This window comes from Pteronotus mesoamericanus, unplaced genomic scaffold (assembly GCF_021234165.1).
Source record: "Pteronotus mesoamericanus isolate MK-2021 breed Mesoamerican mustached bat unplaced genomic scaffold, CSHL_Meso_final contig_90, whole genome shotgun sequence".
NCBI lineage: Eukaryota > Metazoa > Chordata > Mammalia > Chiroptera > Mormoopidae > Pteronotus > Pteronotus mesoamericanus.
Window position 1 is genome coordinate 14,249,408 of NW_026555277.1, and position 24,078 is coordinate 14,273,485.

A 24,078-nucleotide genomic window follows, 5' to 3' on the forward strand; every position below is an offset into this window, starting at 1 on the left:
GTGTTTACAGTGTCATTATCCACAAAAGCCTTCCATAGAATATTTTTTCCTTGTAATTAAAACAGTAGGAATTAATGACAGGCTGGAGAAGCTTGCTGTTTTTGTAATAATGAATTGGACTATTTGAATGGGTAAAAAATGTTAATACAGTGATTATTGCAGACTGAGCTAAGGCTTGTCATAAAAGATAAAAGTATTAAATTTGCATTAGATGTTTTTAAAATGAAATTGAATACTGTGAAGTCATATGAAGGTAGTCCAACTTTCGAAAACATTATTACAATTGTAAGAAATATAGAAGTTATGATTCAAATAAATTCACCCTGACAGCAAAATAAACCCACTGGTTTTTATAACCCAAGGTCACCAGTTTCATTAAATCCATATATTTAGTTCCTTGGCTTGTATGTGTTACTGCATTATACTGCTCTTTCAGTGGTTGATAAAGGGTCTATGGTTTTCTTAAAGTTAGTGTTCCTGGACTGAAGAGGTCCGTTTGCCTGCACCAATCAAAGCTCAATAAGACACAAACAGGAATTTATAGCCAAAAGAATAAGGGTTTTTAAAGAGATGGAGCCAGGGATGGAGTCCCAGGTAGTTCATGATCAGAGACCTAGCTCCCCAGTGGCTTCTAGGGGATGGATTATAGAGAGGAAAAATAACCAATCATGGTGACTGAGGGAGCTAGGGTCTTGGTCAGGGTTGTGGTCTCTACTAATTGGTCAGTGTTAGTGTAAGTAGTTGATCGATTTAGTTTGCCTGGTTCTGATGTCAATCATGATCTTGCTTTGTCTTCTTTCGCAAAGGTGCAATTGGTGGAGTTGTTCTGGGGTTGAAAAAACTGAGGCTTAGATGTTATCTCTAGTTTGACCAAAACTCTGCCTCTCTGTCAACAGACCAGAGGCTTTGTTTCTAAGATAACTGGATTCTGACCCAACCTCATTGTCCTGAGGGCTTAATGATTAAGCAAGGGTGGGTGAGTCAGGTGCTAGGTGAGGCCAGTTTGAGTCAAAAGAAGAAAATAAAAATAAAAAAGCATGTTAAAGAAAATAAGGTTCCTGCGCAGTTACATTAGAACCTTTCAGAAAAATGTTGGACATTGTGACATAGGTAAAAAAAAATTCTTCACTAGTTAAAAATTAAAACATTAAGTTATGTAGGAGGCATGAATCATTTGTAACTAAAAATGTAGAAGGCATTATTGGAAGCAAAATTGTTAAACTAAAGAGTGAAAAATATCTTGCTATGAGATTTAAAAAGAAAAAAATACTCTCTTTTATTCAGTCTCATGTTTTTAGAATATACATCTTTACCTGATGGTTATACAATCACAGCCTGATATTGTTGGGTTTTGATATTGAGCTTAAAATAGTTTTAAAATTTTAATTCAGGAAGAAATGACTTGTCTTTTAAAATATTAGATGGGAAGCAGTATTTTGTTACACATGTGTTTGTTGGCGGTAGTAAGAAAGCCTTTGAGGAAGTAACCCACTTCAAAATGCATCTTAATGTCCAAAATCATTCTGAGTGTCTAGTTTTTCTAACATCCATGTATTTTTTACAAAGTCTTTTTTGTTTGTTTGTCCTGACTTCTCCCTTTCTGTCCCACTTACCTGTTTAGACCCTTCCCTGAATGAACCTTAATATCCAATTACTCTGTGTGTCTGCTTCTGAGCACAATAAAATACTCAAGACGGTTAATGACATTAGAAGCTTATGATTCCTACCTTATATTAGTCTTCAGGATGTTTGGCAATGTTCACCCTGTTCTCTTGGGGGCTCTCTTTCCCACTGCCCTTGGATACCTGCTTTGCCAGCGCACATAGTGAAATCTGAGCAATGCCCCCTCCTTTGGGCCACTTAATACCACTTCTCTCTGACTCATATTTTCTTTTATTCTCAGCATACGTTACTTTCTTCTAATGTTCTGAGAAAAATAATGATAGTAGCACATGAACTTCCACACTGTTGTCGTTTTCCAGTTCCCAGCCTTTCCTTCATTGCTGATTTATAGGAAGCAGTGACTATTTATTCATTTACTTAAAAAAAAAAAAAGCACAATTTTTTTGTTGACCACTGCTTCTCAAATTTTTGCTTACCCTGAGTCCACTGTAACCTACTGTCTTCCACAAAATACTCCAATACTATGGACTGGATTGTGCCCCCCAAAATTCACAGGTTGAAGCCCTAACCCTCCAGGGATGGTATTCTTAGAGGCAAGAGGTATGTAGGTTTAGTTAGGGTCATCAGGGTGGGATTATTGCCATTGTGAGAAGAGGCACCAAAGATCTTGTTCCCTCTTTCTCTCTCTGCCACATGAGAACACAACGAGAAATGGCCATTAACAAGCAAAAGAAATTTACCAGCCTCCAGAACTGTCAAAAATGGATTTTGATTGTTTAAGCCACCCAATCTCTCCTCTTATGGCAGCCAGATTTTGGTACAAATAATGGGGTGCTACTGTACCAAGTAGATAAATATGGGGAAGTGGCTGTGCAACTGGGTGTTGGGTAGAGGCTGGAAGAGTTTTGAGGTGGCTGCTAGGAATATAGATGTTAAGGAGATACTGGTGAACAATAAAGTTAGAAATTTAGTTGAGACTATTTCGAAGTGCAGAGAGCCCAATGTTTTGCCATCCCAAAATGTGCCTTTTGGGATATTGTTTTTAAGCTGGTTATTAAGAAAAAAGGACTCAGAAGGAAACTTTGACTCTATCTACCCCTTTCTTCCTAAGGGGATTCAGATAGAAAAACCTCCTTCAGGAAGGGAGCCGTAGCATATTTCTGCTTAGCACATATGAATTAGCACACATGTGGCAGACTAGAAAAATCTAACAAAACCTGTTTCCCTCTGTGCCCCATAGTTTTTGGATGGCCCAGCAAGAACTTGTTTACCCTATATCTGCTCCTTCAAGACTACCTGTAAATTGCCTACTTTCCCTCTGGAATCCTAGATTCTTACCATCCTTCTCCTATGCTCAGAATGGCATATAAACCTCAACTGCCCACTGCATTGTGAGTTTCCTATCTTACGACACCTTCCACATGTATTCCTGCAGTAAATCTTTGATATTTTCTCCTGTTAATATGTCTCTGTTAATTTTATTATTGGCCCAGCTGGAAGAACTTAGAAGGTGGTTGGAAATTTACTTTTTGCACTTCACATAAACAAAGGGTTGAAGAAAGTGCTTGGTTGTACCAGACTGATTATAATAAAATGTAAAAGGAGAGAAATGAATTTAAGGAGGAATTACTAAGCAAAAAAGAACCATACCTGAAAGTCTGGAAAATTCTCAGCCTATCCATGTTGCAAAACATTAGAAGGCACATTCTGAAGAGAACACAAGGACTCAATCACCGCGTGAGTGTATGTGATTATACGAGGAGGAGCACTGCCAGTGAATCAAAGGAGAGGGTGACAGGACAGAGTGAAAGAAGGCTGTCGGACTGCAGTAGTTTCTCAGAATGATGGAGATATTTGGCTGTGGAAGTGCACTTTTCTTTAAGAAGAGGAAAAAATGTTCCCAGAATCAATTCAGAGATTGTCAGGCCCACTCTGTTGGCTTTGATAGTTCAACGGCCTCTGCCCAAAGCCTTAGAGTATGGGGCAAAACCCCTCCCCAGCTCTGCTGTGAAGGTTGGGTCTCTTCCCCACTAGGTTCTGAAGGCAGAACATCTAACCAAGGATTACTCTTGACCTTAAGATCTGATGGAATTCACCTTGCTTGAAATCAATGCATCACTCTTTCCTTCCTTCTTATTTCTCCCTTTTATAATAGGAATATCTATCCTATGTCTGCCCCTATGGTATTTTGGTACCAGATAACTTGTATGATTTCACAGATTAACATCTGGAGAGGCGTTTTGCTGTAGAATGAATCATACCCCAAGACTTTCTTTAGAGTTAATGCTGAAACAAGTTAAGATATTTGGGGGTAATGAGATGAGATAAATATATTTTCCATGTGAGAAGAATACATTTTGAGAGGCCCGGGCTAAAATGGTAATTTTGTAGTGATCTGAGATGACAAATACAACAATATTCTTATTTCCAAAATCAAGGATATCTGGTCAGCTATTCTTTTTGACCTGTGTATTGCATTTGACATTTTCACTAGTTTCAGCTTGAAATTCTCATTTCTTCTCCACCTTCTTAATACCTCTCTGTCCCTGTTATTCAATAAATCTGACCATTGCTTTTTGTTACTTTTGCAGGTTTCCTTTTCTGTTCCTCAATTATTTAATAATGTTTTTCTTGAGTTTGACCTAGAAAAATTCTGCACTATCTCACCCTCTCTTATGGCTTTATTATCACTAATAAGCTCCTGCCTTTAATTGCTGCCTTCAACCTAAAATCAGTTCTCTAAGTTACTGCCTTAGTCAAAACCTAAGCTATTGCTATGTGAGCCAATATTGTAGTATTGTAAATAATCTCCTTGGCTCTTTCTCATCTCTTTTATTATTGTCTATTCTTCACATAACTTCCAAATCTGGTCATGTCAATTTGACTATATCATTGAAATTTTCACTGACTCCTTTGCACATCACATTAGGTAGTTCAATTAAGTTAGACCCTTAATTGTGCTGCTTCTAGCCCTTGTCAACGTATGTTTCATCCTCATAGAGCTTTGTATATTTTTTCCAAACATACCATTATCATTAAGGATTCTGCTTTTTATATGCTTTTTTATCCTGTCTAGAATACACTTACTGTAATATACCCCAAAATTGAAATATCTATTTTTCATTCAATATTAAGCTTAAATTCTACCTCCTTCACAAGACCTTCTGTAATCAGTAATCAGTAAATGCTACAGTTTCCTTTTTCTGTATTTTCTGAATATTCCTTTTACATTTTCCATTGCATCCCTGTATATCTCTCACACTGGACTATAAATAGCTTAAAAGAAACACTGTGTCTTCTTCATATGTAAAACAATTAGCAGAGTACCCAGAGCTGCATATAATAGCTATTCAACAGATGACAAGAAAGACAAGACTCTCTTTATCTTTTCCTCTATGGGGTGAACATCATACACAATGTATATTGTACACACAATAAGTTTGAAAAGGATTAAGAGAAAATGGATACTTGTTTTTTCTTCCTGTTCTATTAAGTAGCCAGTCACCTAATGGAATATGCATACATATAAACATATGATGGCTCTTAATTTAATATACAATGAATTCCTAAAAAAGGCAAAGTAAAAATCTTAAATGTGAACAATAGAGCTAAATGTTATAAGTGGGATTCAGTTTTAAAAAATGTAAGAGTTTTGAAAATACCTAATTTGGCTTTACTCTTACTACTCATGTGCAGTGGTGAATTTACAGCTTTTTAATTCATGTACTTCAATTTTTCTTTTTAAAAATTAATACATATTTAGTCAGCTTAAGTTCAGTATGTGTATAGTAGAGGTTAAAGATATATTAATTTCATTACCTGTAACGATTTCTCTATTTGTCTTACTTTTTTAATTTCATGAGAACATTTTTCTTATTCATTTTTTACCCTATTTTCACTTGAACATCAAGGTTAAGTGTCATTTCAGATAATGCATGGATAAATGAAAATGTATGAACATAAAACAAAGTTTCACTGAAATTAAACTGTTGTTTAAAAGACAACAATGCCAGGATATGTGGTTGCTATCTTTGAGGTTCTAAGTACAAAAGTATGTTTCAGAATATCTCAGAAACTTGTAAGTTATTTTGAAACTGAAATTTTGAAAAATAAAGATTATCTATAATACAAGGTGCTGGACAAAGGGGCAATAATAATTACTAACAATGTTGCTATTTTGCCATTGAATAGTCACTGTTCTAGTTTTACATTTATAAGAACATTTAACTCCCATAGCAACCTATAAGAAGGGTAGAAAACACTATTATTATCCCCATATTACAGATGAAAATACTGGCAAGCTGAGAAACTAACAAAGTCACGCAGAGAGTTGCATGTAATGAGTGGTTGAGCTAACATTGAAGCCTGGGAAGTCTTCTGGAGCCGACACCCATCCCTTACGTCCCTCTCTTCCCACTATCAAAGATGAATGAAGTGGGCTGAAAATGGCCCTTTGTAATGTGGTTAGTGTGGTGCACAGCTTCAACTTTTTTCTCTGTGAAGCATTAACTGCATATTCTAACAACTAGAGGGGAGCGCAAATGAAGAGGAAAACTCTCACATTCCATTTCATCAGTGTGCATGAAGAGCACTCTGATTTTTTCCTACCTTGGTAGAAAAATAGATAGTATTTAGCACGAAACCCAAATTTTTCTGGACATAAATGTATTCATTAAGCAACTGGCTGCATAATATGCAAGGAAGCTTGAAAATTAGTAGGTATTTAGTATTAACAAATAGCAAACGGGCAAGATGATAAAAATCATCACTAGCATTACGAAATTTCTTTGAACAATATTAAACAAATATTATCCTTTTTCTACTTTCTTTGCTTTTTGTTGTTATGAGACTGTATGTTTATGAGTATATTTGTTATTGCTGGGAGTGCCTGCTCTGCTAATCTGGTGATCCAAAGGCAATTTAAAAAGTATGACTGAATAGGTGGAGCAGAGGAAGCAGGAAATCAATCAACTGAGCATTGTTTAGTAGCCGTCTACAATGTGATGGAATTGGCAAGTGTTAGAAGGGTCAAACTGAGTTATGTCATCTCAGAAGGACCACACTATTCACAGCTCCAGGCACCTAACAGTCCATAATGGAGTGGAGCAAAAGAATGAAAGATGTTCAGATTCAATCTTTAACTTTTAGGATTAGTATAAGCTAAAACATGACTTTCTACTTCTGTTCCTCACCTTGGTGTTTAATCATCATAAAACTAGTTTTGTAAACTAATCAGTTTAGTAGGTGAGTGCTCAGTAAGGAATAGGTGTATCTGAGTTTTTTTCAACTCTTCTCCAGAAACTGATAACATTGTGCAATATGCTCTTTGGAACATCTAAAGCTTAAGCATAGAAGACACCGCTTAATTTATAAATGTAAGTGTACGTATTTTCTGCCTTATAAAGTAATTTGAGTTAATCATATACAGAGAGTATTTTGTTATTAATAATATTTTGTTATTATTAACAAAAATAATGATCTCAGGATTTAGTTTTAAATAAATAAATAAATAGACTTAGATGAAGAGGGAACACTGGCCATTGTGAGGTCATTTGATAAGTGACACACAACCTACTTAGGAGTGAGGGAAGGCTTTGCGAAGGAAATGACATGTAATCTGTGATCTAAGACCGCTAAATTTAACTGGGCAGCGTATGGTGAGGGAGGCTCCAGGCAGAGGGAACAGCAAGAGCAAAGATAAGAGATCCGAGAGAGCGTCCAGGCTGACTTGGGCCACAGAGCTCCAGCTGAGTAGTTCCAAGAAAAGAAGCTAGAGTGACAAGCAGACTCAAGCTTCTTAAGGACTTTCTGTGGCTACAGAACAGAAAAGGTGGTTCAGTGCCTGTACATATGTGCACATATGTGCGCATGTGTGTTGGAGGGTAGTGGAAGATGATGAAAGGACAGAAAACACATGAGGACAAAGATATCAGCATTTGCAAAGGGTCTCAAGCTGAGGCTTTAAAGACTGAAGATGTTATTTATCTCAGGGCTCCTGAGCATCTATGAGCCTTCCTGGGAAACCCCAGAAATATCTAGAAAAGGTTTCTAAAAGGCAAGTAGCTCTAGGTGCTCTGCAAGTAGGTTGGGCCTAGAAACAATGAAATGGGTGTTTTTCCTGGGACACAATCTGTAATCTGAAGCCTATGAAGACAGCAGAAACCCAGGAGATAACTTCTTACCAGCAAATAGAGACAGCCTATCCTCCTTTTTTAGTTACACAGTGATATCTGATCCTACTGTGATGATGTTGAGCTAGAAAATGAGCCAAAGTGTGAAGCAAGGATCTTTTTCTCTTATTTACAGTGCAGGGACTAGAAACAAAGCCCTAGAATTCTGTCAGAGGGAGAGTACAAAGGTTTAAACAAAGGAAATGCATCACATGAAGCTCCCCAAATCAGCTGTAAGAGATTGAGAGGAAAATTGAAAGCTGTGGTTCAAATGTTTTTGAGGTTTATGAAGAGGAGCATGGGTCAGAGCAGGCAACTGGGAAAGTAGCTGGTTGACCTCCAGCGGGAAATGTGTGGGTACCACCCTGCGGGTTTCACATGTGCTGGGTAAGCATTTGCAGGCAGACTAGGTCCAGTGGCATCCAAATAAGACAGAGGCAGAATTGAGAGGAGTGATGTGTATTATGTGCGGACACTATATTGGTTCAAATCACATGAGAGCTCTTAGTGTTCTAGGAATTTCACCTTTTCCTTCCTCTTTGGGAAAATACTCATTGAAAAATATTCAGTGGTTATAACTAGACTCAACAGCCTGAACTCATAAATGAGCAAACCACACTCAAGAAAAGAGTTATTGAAAATTTTTAGTTCTGTATAATAGCGGAAGTTTTGCTTAATAGTAACAATACTTTATAAAAATTGATATAATTATCTTAAGAAGGAAAGTTGTATAAACATAGTCCCACTTATAGAACATGATGGCTTTCAACAGCGGCTTGCAACTCTGTGAAAACACAGAATATTAAGAATGATCTGTTTCTGCTCAATTATAACCAAGGTGTCAGATATTCAGCTTCCTCCCTAGAGTTTGAATGCATTTGCACAATATGCGTGCTCAGAGAAAGGCTCAGTTGCTATCTGTTAATCTAGAGGTTGCTGTATTAATAGGTTGCACACTTCATTGATTTTTAATTAATTTCTTAAGAGACACAGAGAGTAACTACTACAGTCCACAGATATCTTTGTTCTCATTGCAGTCCACGTATTTATTGATCAGTTGCCTAAGGAGCAGAAGTAATCCATTTTAAGTATACTTCTCTGAGAGAGCGTGAACACTATACAATTCACTCCTCCCACTATAATTATATTGGCAAGAGGTCAATGTGAGGGAAAAACTGTAGTGTGTTTAGTATTCTCTTGATCCAGGCTGATGAGTGATTTATTTTAGTAGGAAAGTAGCAGCTTCTCACATATGCTTTTCAATCTTCTTTTGTTTACTTGTTTATTTTACCATTACTTTCTAATGTTTTAAAGAAGTCTAAGCCATAAGGAGGATGACCTGCAAATTCTTCCAATGAAAATGTCCAAAAGTTTGTATAGCATGATAAATGAAATTTTTGGAGAAATAACTAAAGAAAATGTGGGAACAAGAAGAAAAAAAATCTGTTATCACTACTAGCTTCAGAAATCTCTAAGTGGTGTTTTTATTCACTCCTGCTGGTATTTTACCACCACATTCTGGGATCTGGCCTACAAGCTACGGGGTTTGCTTTCTTCCATCCCATCATCAACATCATAGACTTTTAAATTTGCTTCAGCTATACCGCAAAGAAAAAAAAAGTGGTACTGCTTGGACAGCCTTACAAAATTTTGGTTTTATCATTCACTTATTCCAACTACAAACATGTAGTTAAATGACAGGCAATCTAAAAATTGTCAAAAGTGCATAAGTCAACGCACTAACGGTTTGTAAAATGTCGCCAGCGGTGCCGTCCCAGGGGAACCAGCACAGCTGAAGAGGTCTGTTCACAGGCCTTAAATACTAACCATGCACAAGAAACTTATTTCATTGAATTCTTAGAGCACCCCTTGTCTGTATAATAATCGTTTAACTATGTAAGTTGTCTCTCGTTAGTTTTGTATATGATTTCAGTCTATTGACTGTCATGGTAGAACTTATTGCCTATAGAGTGAAGCTGCCGGCCATTAAATCTTGTTTCTTCTAAGCATTGTCCTTTACTAGCTTTGACCCTTGGGTAAGTATTTTACTACTCTGGTCCTCAGTTTCCTTGTCTTAAAATAGGAATAGTAGCACAGATCTCATTGGGTTCTTCTGATTTCCTATATAAAAAGCACTTAAAACAGCACCACAGCACAAAGCTTGTAAATAAATGTTAACTTTTATAGATACAGGCATACATAATAGCATATACAATTATATTTTGTCTTTCCCATGTTGTTCACCGTTCTCAAATAATAAGACATCTCCATGTTGTATCTTCCACAGTGACTCTTGCTATTATTGTATGTCCAGGTTCTCCTGTGCGAAAATTAGTACTGAATAATATGTTATTTATATTTTAAGAAAATTTATTATATTACACAAATAATGTTAGTGCTCAGTTCAGTTTATTTGGAGGTAAGCTTGGTGCTCATAAATAGGGAAATAAACAGTAAATTGACAGTGCATGCCTGTGTCATATATGTGTATATGTCTGAGTTTGTGTATAACTTAATGTAACAATGAATAGAATAAATGATTACATACAATAACACATCTGAATCTAAAGAAAACATAACGAGCAAAACATGATCCTTTAAAACAACACTATTTATGTATTAGAAATAACAAAAACATTTTTAAAATGTATAGATAAAATAAAATACGAATGATGGATTGGGAGGATATGCATTAAAAACACTGTCATGGATATTTATAATGGATAGAAAAATAGTGTTGGGGTGGAGAATGGAAGGGAACAATGATAATAACACACATGAATTATAGAGTATGGTTAGCTCAGAACTCTGTGTACTTGAGATTCTAAAAGAAAACAAAGAAGAAAGTCACATACATTGCCTTATGTTGCTTCCCAAACAGCCTCTGAGACTGATTTGCATGCAGAATGTTGTTCAGCAAGTGTTCTCAGGAACATCTATAAGGCAGTGAAAAGCAGTATTAGGTGGAGGGAAATGTTGGGCTATCATAAAATTGTAATTGAGGTCTCAGTCAATCCTATGTGGTATTCTGAAACTGAAATAGTTTGTCATAATTGTCCAAGGGAATATGGCCTTCGTGACCCTGCATCAACTAATTACTGCTAGAAGCTGAGAGTATCAGTACTTTGGTACTGAGGAGGTTTCTGGGTGGCATACCCAGCATCTACTATATGCATGCATGCGCACACACATGCGAACACACTCAAATGTATTTTGGGGGCCATGTGAAAAACATGCTTCAAATAGCAACAAATAATGTTTTCACTGCCATTCATTAAAATAACAGAAATTTGATTGTCTTCAACATTTCAAAATCTCCTTAAGAACTGCAACCTAACCAAGCCTCTACAAGATCATTGGTGCAATTGGAAGATATGAGAATTAACCATTTTTAACACCAAGGCATCCTAGGACAGCCATGTAAATCTGCTTTCTTTCTCTGAGAAGAATAATAGAAAGAACATTCATGGAAAAAGAGAATGAAAAACAAAAATCATTTCACCTAACATTGCTGAATAACCAGGAGGTGTTTTAGTTGGCTGCCTATTCTTTCTTCTTACAGTGGTCAAATAGTATTTTTAATAGAGGGATGAAATTGAAGTTACTGGTTTATTTAGAAAACCATGGTAACTTAGAATATTGAATGTTCTAGGTGTTTTACAAACATTATGGCGTTGACTACTTAAGACAATCCTCTGGGTAGATGCTGTTATTACCCCCACTTAATGGATGAGAAAAGTGAAACAAATACATTGACCAAGGTCATATGGCTAGCAAGTAGCAAGGGTTTATTTCTAATCTGTCTCCTTAAACACCGGGTGCACTGAACTGACTTCTACTAAAACATATTCATGGCTCTCACTAAACATTTAAAGGGAGGCATGTAGTCTGCTTCATTCTTTACTGTTCTCTGTGTCTATTATTGGACCACAATTTAATATTTCAGATAGATATATTTTACAGTTCCTTCTATCATGGAATAAAAATTTAAAGCTAGAGGACACCTCAGAGATCATTTAAGCCAATCTGTCACTTTTATAGGAGAGGTAAAATGAGTACCTGTGGTCATAAACCTAGTGAGCGACGTGTCTGGGGCTTCTGTCTTGCAACACTCAGCTCTGTGTTCTTTCTCCCCTTCCTTGAACCAGCTTATGCTGGTTGAAAAGACTTCTTGGTTGATTCAATTAGACAACCCTCTTAGTTTCCCTTCATTCACTGTTTGGATAAAGCCAGTTACCTTGTTAAAAGATGTCCCTTTGTTTCCTTGAAAATGCTCATATTTTTAGCCCTAACAGCAGAGAGCATTGTAGTTGGAATATTTTTCTTAGGGATGGAATTTCTTTTAGAAGGAAAAGTAGAAAAGAGAAGTGATTTTCATTTGAAGCAAGTTTTTCTGAAGCTTCATGTTATTAAGAAAGCTTCAGGTTATTAGAATGAAAGCAGAAAAAAAAAAAAAAAAGCACTCTTGCTAACTCCAGAGATTAATGCCTATGAGAGTTGAATGCAGCTTGAAATTTTTAGCTCCACACGTTTGATGAAATTGTCACATGGCCTATATATGGGAAGCAAATATTTATTATCAGAAATAGTCCGGTCTCTTTTGACTTCTATTAGCTTCCTGCAGCTGGGCAGAATACATTTTCACATTGAATTAAAACAATAATAATGCAGTTTTGCTAGACAGCTCTGACTCAAATACTCTAAGATTGAAAAGAAGGTCGTTGCTAGGTGTTCTACAATATCAATATTTTAAAATTGAGTCACTGATTTTTTTTATAGAGCAGTTAATATGAGTCAATTCTTACCAGAGATTAAAACTTTAAATTCAATTGTTATAAAATTATCCTTGGATTTTGCATTGAAGTGGATTTCTGAAAGTCAAGACTAAAATTTAACTTTCCCTAGCTGTTTGTATGTATTGATGCATATTTTAGGAAGTATGAGCAAAACAGAAAATAAATAAGCCTTCTTTGAAAACTTATAGCATACAGAGCAAGTGTGAAAAATAGTAAAATTCTGAATGGTTTGGGTAATGGTAAATTCTGAATAGCTGGTGTAAAATCAGACATGTAGCACCTAGATGAAGAAATAGATAGCATGCCCCTAAAATGCATCTACCAAAAATTCCACTAGGGTGCTGAATAATAAATGGTAGATATTTTGGTACAACATGTCTATTTTATTCACTCATGAAAAACATTCTCTACCATTGAAAAATTTTGACACATCTTGTTCATGAACTATATCTTAGGTAAATTCCTGAACTTGTGACATATTTATAGAGGGAACCAAATCTTTTAATAGATTTCCTAAATTTTTCTTCTCCTTAGATGACATCTTCAGATGAATCATTATTAAAATAATACTTTGGTAAGGATTGTAAAATTTCAATCTATGTATTAATAACAATGAGTATGTTATGGATATATGTATCACCATTTGCTAACATTTATTGGATACCTACTGTGATATATTGAGGTTTATAGATTTGCTGAAATAGGCAATTCAAGTTAATGAGGGTAAATGATTCATGTGTGCACTAGGACTATTTATACCTGTGGAACAATAATAAAAATATGCTTGTTCTGTAGTTACTACATGCCAGTTACTATTTAAATGCTTTACATATATTAATCTATTTAATCTTCACAAAAACCTGTGAGATAGGTGCTAGTATGGCTGTTTCAAGGAGAAGGATGGTGAGTAGTAGAGATTTTGCCCAAGTCACACACCTGGAATGTGGCAGAGTTGACTTTTCATTCAAGTAATTGACTCCAGAATCTGCACTCAAACCCACTATACTCTCCTGCACTCTCTGGGGCCAAAGGAAGAAATGAGTTTCCAATTTATATAATTCAAATTTCTGTTATATTACAAAAGCTTATATAATTTATCTGTATGTTAATTACAAATACAAACAACTCAATCACCTGAATTATGCCCTGAAATTTACAGAAATATCTAGTAATATCTTTTTCTGCAAAAGTACTAGAATATTCTAAAGCTATCTGACTTCACTGTGTACATTCATTTCTATATGTCCACATGACCCTGTGACCCATCAGGAGAGGAGGTTGGCTTAAATGTGCAAACTTATGGTTCCACAGCAAGGAGTCAAATCCATGTTCTACCACTCATTATATAGATGACTTGGAGTGTGTACATGGACCTCTCTTAGCCTCAGTTTTCTCATATTTAATATGGGGTTTTAAGTATGGGTATAAGTAAGAGTATGAGTATGAGTATGCACCTCATAAGATTGTTAACCTACCAACATAGAAGTGTTTGGTTAATGCCTGCCATGTTCTAGGTATTTGGTCAATGTTAGCTGGGATTGCAGAATCACTATTCCCATAATGCACTCTACTGGAGCTGGCATGGTAAGGACATGGGAGTTGCTACAGATCAGGGTAAAAGGTTTCTTTTCTACCAATGCAACATCCTTCTATAATAATGAATGGTTCTTCTTTAACCATCTTAGCACTTTAAGGGAAATCAGTTAGTTTTTGTCTATTTCTAACAACTATCGGCCTCCTTAATTGCATCTCACTCTGATTTAAGGAGTGATTTTGTTTAGAAGGAACTAGCAGAGAATGTGACTCTAATGAGAACTTCCAGGATGAAAATCCTATCTTAATGACTACAATGTGGAGAAACCTGTTGTTAGCAATCCACAGATGATTCAACACTCTTTTTAAGGGTGTGAAAGTAGAACAAAGGTCACATTCATAATTAAAGCTTGAAAGTGTGCATCTGTCAAATGATGTTTCATAGTCACAAAGCAACCATATAAGTGTATTTTGATTGTTTGGTAATGACATAGATGCTACTGTTTTTATTTCTTTTAATAATGGTAGTGTGGGTGGGGAAAATTGTATAGAGATTATGTGTTTTTTTTTTTAAATTGAGTTTCCATTATTTTGGAGAAAATATTTTTCCTGCACAAATATTATTCAAGTTCAGGATACTATAGCACCTGCTGAGCTTTTGTGTATAGAATATCAAAAAAAATTTAGAGTTTCTGAAGTTTTGCTTATAGTGTAGAATGTGTCGTCAGAACCTTGGTAAATGTTAGTTTCCTATTGGTACAGTATATATCATTATTCCTGCACATGTTTAAGAAATATATACATAATATTTCCATTAGGCTGTTCAGTTAAAGGAAGCATTGTCTACCTACATTACAAAATACAATGTGGGACTGTGTGTGTAAGTGTGTGTGTGTGTGCACGCACGCAAAATGGATGTAGCTCATTGACTGCTAATAAGCAACCTTTATTTTACACTACCATGTCTTTTTCTTCTGGACTGTGGCAGTGGCTGCTGACTTCAGCTATATTTGTGTCCAATATATCTTCTATACTGGCACCAAGATACCAAAAATAATTTTCTCACTTTCTTTTAAAACAACTTCTGCATCACTGCATTGAATGCTGCACAAAATGCAAGGCCCAGTTCTCTACCATGACATGGAAGCGATCTTTCTTAGACGTATCTTCTTAATTTTTCAGTTTGACCACTCACCGCTGCCTGCTTATACATTGTTCTTCAGAAATACAGAATTACATGGCTTTGTCCTAGTACATCATGTTATTGATGCCCCTGTACTTGTTCTCTCCATCTGAAGTTTTGCCCTCATCTTATCCAGTTGGTGGATATTATTCAAACCTTACTTATGACTCAGTATCTCTCAGAAGCCTCCCTCTCACTGAAGCTTGCTAAGCTGCACTACAAACTATCCTCAAGATACAGCTCTGCCTAAATGCCTTACATGCATTACCCTGATCGATTTGAGATTTGAGTTTGTATTCCACATCTGTAAACTTTATTAAATTAACTCTGTCCTCCTTTAAAATTTTATTTATTTATTTATTTTTAAAGAGGGGAAAGGAGGGAAAAAGAGAGGGAAAGAAACATGGATGTGTGATTGCCTCTTGAGCGCCCCCTACTGAGGAGCTGGTCTGCAACCCAAGCACTTACCCTGACTGGGAATCAAAGCAGCATAGGTTTGTAGGCTGGTGCTCAAACTACTGAGCCACACCAACCAGGGCATTCTCTCCTCCTTTAATGCACAGATTTGAACACTTTTTTGCCTCTCTGGTGTCTAGCATAGTGCTAGGCACATAGTATTTGTATTCTGTGGTTGTGTGTGGATCTGAATATTAACTTGTCAACATACTTTCCATATTCTAATATGAAGGCAGTAAGAAAGAGAATAATGAATGTTATTGTGCCATTTCTTAGAATGACAAAATTGATGATGATACTTAATCACTTAGGCAATATGTTTTTTGTTTGTTTGTTTGTTTGTTTTTGTTTTTTCCTGATCCTTCAAATCACCTAAGGGCTATATGTTTTCAGATTCACTTTATTCTAAGAATTTCCAATTTGGCATAATCAAATAGAAAGCACTGTTTAGGAAAGAAGGCAAAACCCCCATAAATCCCAGTCATGGGTTGATTTCAGAAAACACTAATACGTTTGTTGTCACCCAGCTGCTGACTGATTGGACCATATCTGGCACTATCTCCACTGGTTGTGTTTAATGGACATTTATATAGAGTTTGGCTCGTGATGCTTTTTGAAGCAATCTTCTCTTTACACTACACTGCGTATATAGTTCATAATATTTTGACCTGTGTGATTTATATGTCTGTTTTCCACAGCTTTTGTTTTGATATCAGAAACCGTTAATCCTTCAAAGTCCTGCAGTTGAAATGTTAACTGCCAACAGCATTGATTTGCAATTGGCATGAGAGTATACTTTAACCATTTATAATAACTCTGATTTGCTGTTGAATGACAACTTTGTTTTCACCACTGAAATACTTAAATAAAGAATCCCCCCTAACTCTTTAACAAAAATATGTTTATTTAAACAAAATATATTCACTCCAAGCCTCTGAGTTCATATTCTTTTTTTTATATCAACCTTTTAGTTAAGGCTAGTATTTACTGACTCGTAGTGTCCTTATTACTGAGGTAAAATAATTATTACTTCTATAATATTTTAAAATCTGTGTAGACACTAATATATATGTTATCCATAATATACACAGATAACACAATATATAGACCTACACACATACATGTATATATACTCATACATATACATACATGGGTATATGTGTTTGTTGCATGGAGAGCCAACTGTATTTCTTGTTGGCAATCAGCAATACATCTTATTTTTAATTATCTCGTATGTTTCACGAGGATGACATATTAAAAGCTAGTTTGAGGGCCATTAAAATCTCTGTAATTTGACCTGGCTGGTGTGGCTCAGTGGATTGAGTGCTGGCCTGGGAACACAAGGTTTGCTGGTTCAATTCCCAGTCAGGGCACATGTCAGGGTTGCTGGCCAGGTCCCCAGTGGGGGTTGCTTGAGAGACAACCATACACTGGTATTTTTCTCCCTCTCTTTCTCCATCCCTTCCCCTCTCTAAAAAATAATAAATAAATAAAATCTTTTTAAAAACCCTGTAATTTTACTTGTGTGTTCTTATAATGACTAATGACATCAAAGCATTTTTTAAATTGTAAGCTTTTAATAACTCTAGGGTGTACTTCACTTTTGCATAATTAATAAAAGTAATATAATTCTTCAGCTTTGATAGAATCAATGGTGGTGATTTTGGCACCATTAAATCTTTATGTGAAATACCCTTTAAAATTAAGGATAAGTATATTTGTTTGGAGTGGGTGTGTAAAGGGAAGTTGACGTGGCACATGAGTTATTGAGAGGAAAACAATTAGGAATATGTGGAACAGTCCAAATATACATTAGCTTATCTTCTGAGACACCTGCACACATCAGTAATGAAAGTGTTAGCTAAGGAATATCAAGTCTCTGGTAAAAAAAAAAAAATGATCTAACATTTAGCTTGTGTGCAGGTAATTTATTCTTCTTTATAGGAATTCAGGGAGAAAAGGCCAAAAGTTTTTTTTTTTTATCCTGTGTTCTCTAATTTTAAAAATATTCCAGGATTCTGCTTCATTTAGAGAAATGAGAGCATTTTCAACGGAATGCTAAGAAACTCCTTTTAGTCAATAGAAAAGAGGAAGCCTTAACTGACTATCGTTGGGGAACTTGGTGTTTTTCAGGGAATGATGTATCTGGAAGAAAGACGGCTTGTTCATCGCGATTTGGCAGCACGTAATGTCTTAGTGAAATCTCCAAACCATGTGAAAATTACTGATTTTGGACTAGCTAGACTCTTGGAAGGCGATGAAAAAGAGTATAATGCTGATGGAGGAAAGGTGAGTGTATTTCTGAGAGCAGTATTGCTTGTAACCTAATATGGTATCCTTTTCTCTCTTCACATTTTATAGGAAGAAGCCAGTAACTCTGAAGTTTACAAGATTATAAAAACACAATTCTACCATTTGCATTCTCTCCTGCCTGGGGTAAAAAACATCCAGAGAGAATACTTTACCAACTTCTATTTCTCAAAGAAGTCAAAAGAGAACAAAGCAAGTGGTCCTTATGTCAGTCCAGTGTGGGAGTGTTGGAAAATGGATATCACAAATTAAATTTTAATTCAGGGCTCCCATTGATCCTAAAAGCATAGGACTGACTCTTACATGGGGATATATTTTCTCTCTCAAGAGACTAGAGAGAAGCTTGGCTACTGCCTAGAACCATACGAAGACTAAACCATTTTATTTAACTTCTAATTCTTTTATAACAGATTCCTCTAATCCTCCTATAAGATTACTCTTATCTGACCTTTTTTCTTCTTTTTAGCTTCTATCATAGTTCCCAATTTACTTTATTTATTAATTGACTCTTTCTGATACAATATAACTTGCTATGTCCCAGGGGTCTGAAAAATCACAGCTTCTCCTGACTTATGTTCCTTTTCTTTTTTTTAATTGTTCAGATACATTTGTCTCCATTTCCCCCCCACCACCACTTTCCCCTGCCCCACCCACCCCCACCTCCCACCGTCAATCCTTCCCCACTTTGGCTTTGTCCATGGGTCCTTTATACAGATCTTCCCCTTCCGTTCCCCATTACCCTCTCCCTCCTTTCCTCTTGTTACTATCAGTTTGCTTTTGTCTTTCAATGTCATTGTTTATATTTTTCTTTCTTGTTTGTTTCGTTGATTAGGTTCTACTTATAGGTGAGATCATATGGTATTTGTCTTTCACCCCCTGGCTTATTTCACTTTGCCTAATGCTCTCTAGTTCCATCCATGCTGTTGCAAATGGTGGAAGCTCTTTCTTTCTACTGAGTAGTATTCCATTGTGTAAATGTACCATAGTTTTATGATCCATTCATTTATTAATGGGCACTTAGGTTGCTTCTAGCACTTGGCTATTGTAAATTGTGCTGCTATGAACACTGAGGTGCATAGATTCTTTTGAATTGGTGTTCTGGGATTCTTAAGGTGTAATCCCAGCAGTGGAATTGCTGGGTCAAAAGGCAGTGCAATTTTTAGCTTTTTGAGGAAATTCCATACTGTTTTCCAGTGGCTGCACCAGTCTACATTCCCACCAACAGTGTACTAGGGTTCCCTTTTCTCCAGAACCTCACTAGCACTTGTTTGTTGATTTCTTTATGATGGCCATTCTGACTGATGTGAAGTGGTATCTCATTGTGGTTTTAATTTGCATTTCTCTGATGGCTAGTGATGTTGAGCATCCTTTCACCTGTCTCTGGGCCTTGTGTATATCCTCCTTGGAGAGGTGTCTGTTTAAGTCCTTTGCCCATTTTTTAATTGAATTATTTGTCTTTCTTTTCCTAATTTTTCTGACTCTCCAGCCTCAGGCTCTGCTTGACAATCATGTTCGTGCCTCTCTAACCCACCATGTGTTCATGGCTTAGCTCTTGTTTTATCCCTGTAACCCACATTTAGCTTGTCATTCTTGGCTAACCAACCAGTGTAGTCATGTTGAGGTCTCTCTAGCTTGACCTGGGGACACTTAGACCAGAAGAGGCCAAATGCATAAACACATGCAGCCTTAACCTCTGGTGACCCACAGCTAATGGTAACCAAAAAAAAAAAAAGTTATCTATATAAGCAATGTTTATTGTGTGCTTTATTCACCATGGGCCATCCAAATATATATTATAAATATTTTGTAATGATAAGCTTCCAAATATTTATCATTGATTTTTATATTAAATTCTTTTATAATCATGTATATTTAAATATTATCACAAAACCTGAGAACAAAAAAAAAGTATTTTTTTAAAAAAAAAAACTTTAGTTTTGTAATATTACCTGGCTTGTACTTGATTTTATCAGCTTAATTTGCCTATTTACTGCCCAACTGCAGCAGTTTGAGACCACAGGTCTGAAATTCACTACCAGAGTGCACTGGAGGAGAAGTCTATAAATCACATGACTTCACTTGTCTTTAGAACATACAGCTGTAAGATTTGTCTAAAGCAAGATTCATTATAGCTTTAAATGCCTAGTAACCATTAAGTCTTTATCAAGCCACCTGTGATTTAAGCTTACTTCTTTAACACAATGTCCGTAGGCCATAAAGTCAGCTAACTCCTTGCCCATAGGGAAATTATTTTCAATGTGTCTTCTGTTCCCTTTCAGTGAATACCATGATTCTGCTGTAGAGTTACCTTGGTATCACCTTGGTGAGCAACCAACCTCATGATTTCAAAGGCCTATTTAGGTTTAAGCTTTCAACTGCAAAGTGGAAGTGTTTGTCTTTATTCCATAGAATCTAATTATATTTCCAGCTCTATAATGCTGCTCTTCAGAGTTGAACACTCATTCTGCTGACCCGTCATCAGCAGTGTAAGTTGGGTTGTTTTCCTGTAGTGAGGATGGATGTGTACTGATTCTCACACATTCTTTTCTATAATTCTTATATTGAAAATGGTACATACTTTCAATACTGGCTAACCAAGATGAGGGAGAACGTTTAGGGCTGATGGACAAAGCAAGGCTGACTTTGAAATTCATTACTTTAGGTGTTTTAGTGACCAAATCATAAGAGAGAAGAGGAAAGGGGGCTAGTGTGAAAAGAGTCAATTTTCTGGTGTCCTGACATTTCCCTGAGGGTGAAAAGGGATAACTGAGAATTCAAAGAATCTCCTTTAGGGTGAAAATGTAATATGACCTCATTTTTAAAAGTACATGTGTTGATATTTAGAATTTTAACTAGTCATTTAATTACTACATAAATTGAGAACTATAAAAAGTGATACTTTTTTAATTATGCATTTCACTGTTTATGGTGTTTTTTAAAAATAAATGTATCTTTAGTTAATTCATTTTAAGAATTTTACAAATTTCAGTATATTTGTTACCTGTATATAAAAACAACATATTCATATTTTCTAAACATACAATGAAAAATATAATTGAAGCAAGACTCACATTTAGGAAGAAAATGCATTTTTATATAACTATAAAACTTTAACTTTTTTCTCTGTAGATGCCAATTAAATGGATGGCTCTGGAGTGTATACACTATAGGAAATTCACCCATCAGAGTGATGTTTGGAGCTATGGTAAATAAATTTTCCCTTTGAATTAAAGCATTTAAGGCAAAAATAAATATAGTAGACTCATGTAAATTACCTTAAACCAAATTATTTTATTGTATTGTAAATACCTATTTATAAGCCTTTCTTTCTAAAGGAATTAACTCTTTCATCTTCCATTAAGAAAAAAGAAAAAAATTCTGATAGTATTGTTACCTGCCTTTTTTGTTATTTCTTGGTTCCCTAAAGTGTGATATATTAACATCTTGGCGTTGAGTTTGTTGACCATAACATTTAGTTTGATCACTTTGACAGAAAAAAGGAAACCCAACCAATTTTAGTTTGGTAGAATTTCATAGAATCTCAAGGACTTAACTTTTAACAACTCTTTGAAAACATAACTCTAAACACAATAAATGTTTTTTAACAGAGATTTTTTTTGTTATGGGAATTTCTGTTCTATATTAAGAAGATAGAGATTATTGTTACAACAAAGAACAGTTATTGAAAGCAATTAGGTAAAGTAACAAATGTGAGGGGAGAGATGAAAGAGAAGATTGCTAATTGCAGCTTTGATTTTAATTTACCAAATACTTTTGTTGTAAATGGATATATTACAGAGCAAATAATATAAAATGGAAAAGAGTGGTTTTTAAATTTAGAACATTTATTTAATTGTGTTAAACTGAATTGTTGAGCCGAGCTACTTAGCATATGTCTTACTTTTTACAACTTAAGCTCACTCAGGTTAATCCAGGTTAATTAGTAAGAATCAACACCTTTTCTAAGAACAAACACACCATAAAAACTAGTATTTTTTACAAATTAAAAACACATTGCCTATTTAAATAAAAAGGTAGTAGTAGAATTTAAAACATGGTAAGATTTACTGAATTTTAAGCTTAGTTTTTATCTTTTAATTTTCAGAGAGGAGAATTAAACCATTCAATCACTAGAGAATTTACACATCTTTTGTAGAAAAGCATAAATAATCTTAAAAAATTAGACATTTCTATAATGTGGTTGTCTCCCCTGCCCCATATATGCCATAGGAGGTATTAAAACTTCCATGGGGGCCTCGTGTAGTCTACTCAGCTTAAAAGTAGAAAATGTATGTTTGAGATTTAGATGCATACAAACTTATTTGTTAAACTGTCAGTGTTAAATAAAAAAAAAGTTTATTGTCTAATATATGTGATAAATTTATGTATTATGTGGTATATATTTATATATGATATGAATTTATATAGTAGATGATATAGATGAATGCATATATTATATTTATTATGATAGATTTCAATATCAGTTTGTCATTTTTTTCTACTTATGTTTCTTTGAATTAATGTGGCAATCTACTGAAAGATAACTTTGAATAACTTCTAAAAATAAGATTATGTACTTGCTTGAGGGTGTTTATGCCTTATTTCAAAGGTGTGTTAACTTAGATGAATAAGATCAATGGACAGGGTTTGCCTAAAATGAAGATAAGCTTTTTACCAAGAAGTTATATACCCGGGACATGACCTGCCTAATTTGGACTCTATGAGCAGATCACCCTGTGAGGTTACTTTCCATTGAATACCTTTTTTCATTCACATAAGTGTTATGAGCTTAAAAAAGATTTCAGTTTGAATAAATAATTTATCCAAGATGGCAGCAGAAAAGAAAATATAGCCCTAATTAATAGATTTTACATTAAAAGTTACCTGGAGATTTACATCAATGAAACTTCACTTGGTAGTACTATTGTGTCCAGAGAGCTATTTTTGAACTTATAATTTTTCTACTCAGAAAACCATACCTTCTTAATTATATAGTTATTAGATCATCATAGGAGATCTGTATTGTACATATTATTGCTCAAATTAAAATAATTATTATCAAAGCTTGCATGCTAATATTTCAGGTGTTTGCTTTTATCAAGAAAATCAATGTTCTAGTGATTCAAGAAAGTGACTTCATTATCTAAGAAAAAATATTATTGATTCCTTTCAATTTTGTGATCGCACTTTACATGTATTATATCTTACATAAGGATCACTCCTCACTCAGGTTCTCCTATATGCTAAAGAAATGAATGTGTTTTTCTTGTACTTGTCCTCTTTCTGCTTGTTAAAAAGAAAGCTGCAATTACTTACCATAATGCAAGATAGCATTCATTCAGGAAGCACAGCTTAGTTTTTATGACTTTACTAGCAAAGATGTCAATCTTGAATTTAGTCAGTAACAGATTTTACCTGCAATCATATTTACTTGGTACTGAATACATATGTATATTGTAAATAAATTGTTTTATGACCTCTAATGTGATGTAGTGGAACTTAGGTCAGCAAACAATAGCATTACTTACAAGTTATAAAGGAGGAACAGACTTTTCATTCTGATATCCACTCTGAATTGTCTCTGCTACCTGTTAAAAATCTCAAGACAATTATAAAAGAATTTAATTTCCCCCAAAGATTTTCTCATTGCACACCTCAAAATGGAAAAAGGAATCAGAACTTTTCTTTAAAGTATTTTTGATAGCCCTTTAGGGAGCATTCCTTTGCCACCGGTGTATACCGAGTTGTTCAAATGATGTTGTTAATATGCTGATGTAAGAATTTGCTCTCCAATTTAGGAGTTACTATATGGGAACTGATGACCTTTGGAGGGAAACCCTACGATGGAATTCCAACTCGAGAAATCCCTGATTTATTAGAGAAAGGAGAACGTTTGCCTCAGCCTCCTATCTGCACTATCGACGTTTACATGGTCATGGTCAAATGTAAGATTGCAAAATAAGTTTATTGTCACCGTCATCATTCTTAATAAAGCAGTAGTACAGAT

The 24,078-nt window shown here is 35.2% G+C and overlaps 1 protein-coding gene across 1 annotated transcript in view; it reads left to right on the forward strand.

Moving 5' to 3' along the window:
* The window catches only part of ERBB4 (erb-b2 receptor tyrosine kinase 4), a 994,125-nt gene that overhangs the window by 928,444 nt on the left and 41,603 nt on the right, over nt 1-24,078 (forward strand). Inside the window, exons 22-24 of the mRNA XM_054585691.1 lie at nt 17,895-18,050; nt 21,201-21,276; nt 23,870-24,016. Coding sequence (XP_054441666.1) covers nt 17,895-18,050; nt 21,201-21,276; nt 23,870-24,016 — 379 coding nt within the window. The remainder of the gene's footprint in view (nt 1-17,894; nt 18,051-21,200; nt 21,277-23,869; nt 24,017-24,078) is intronic.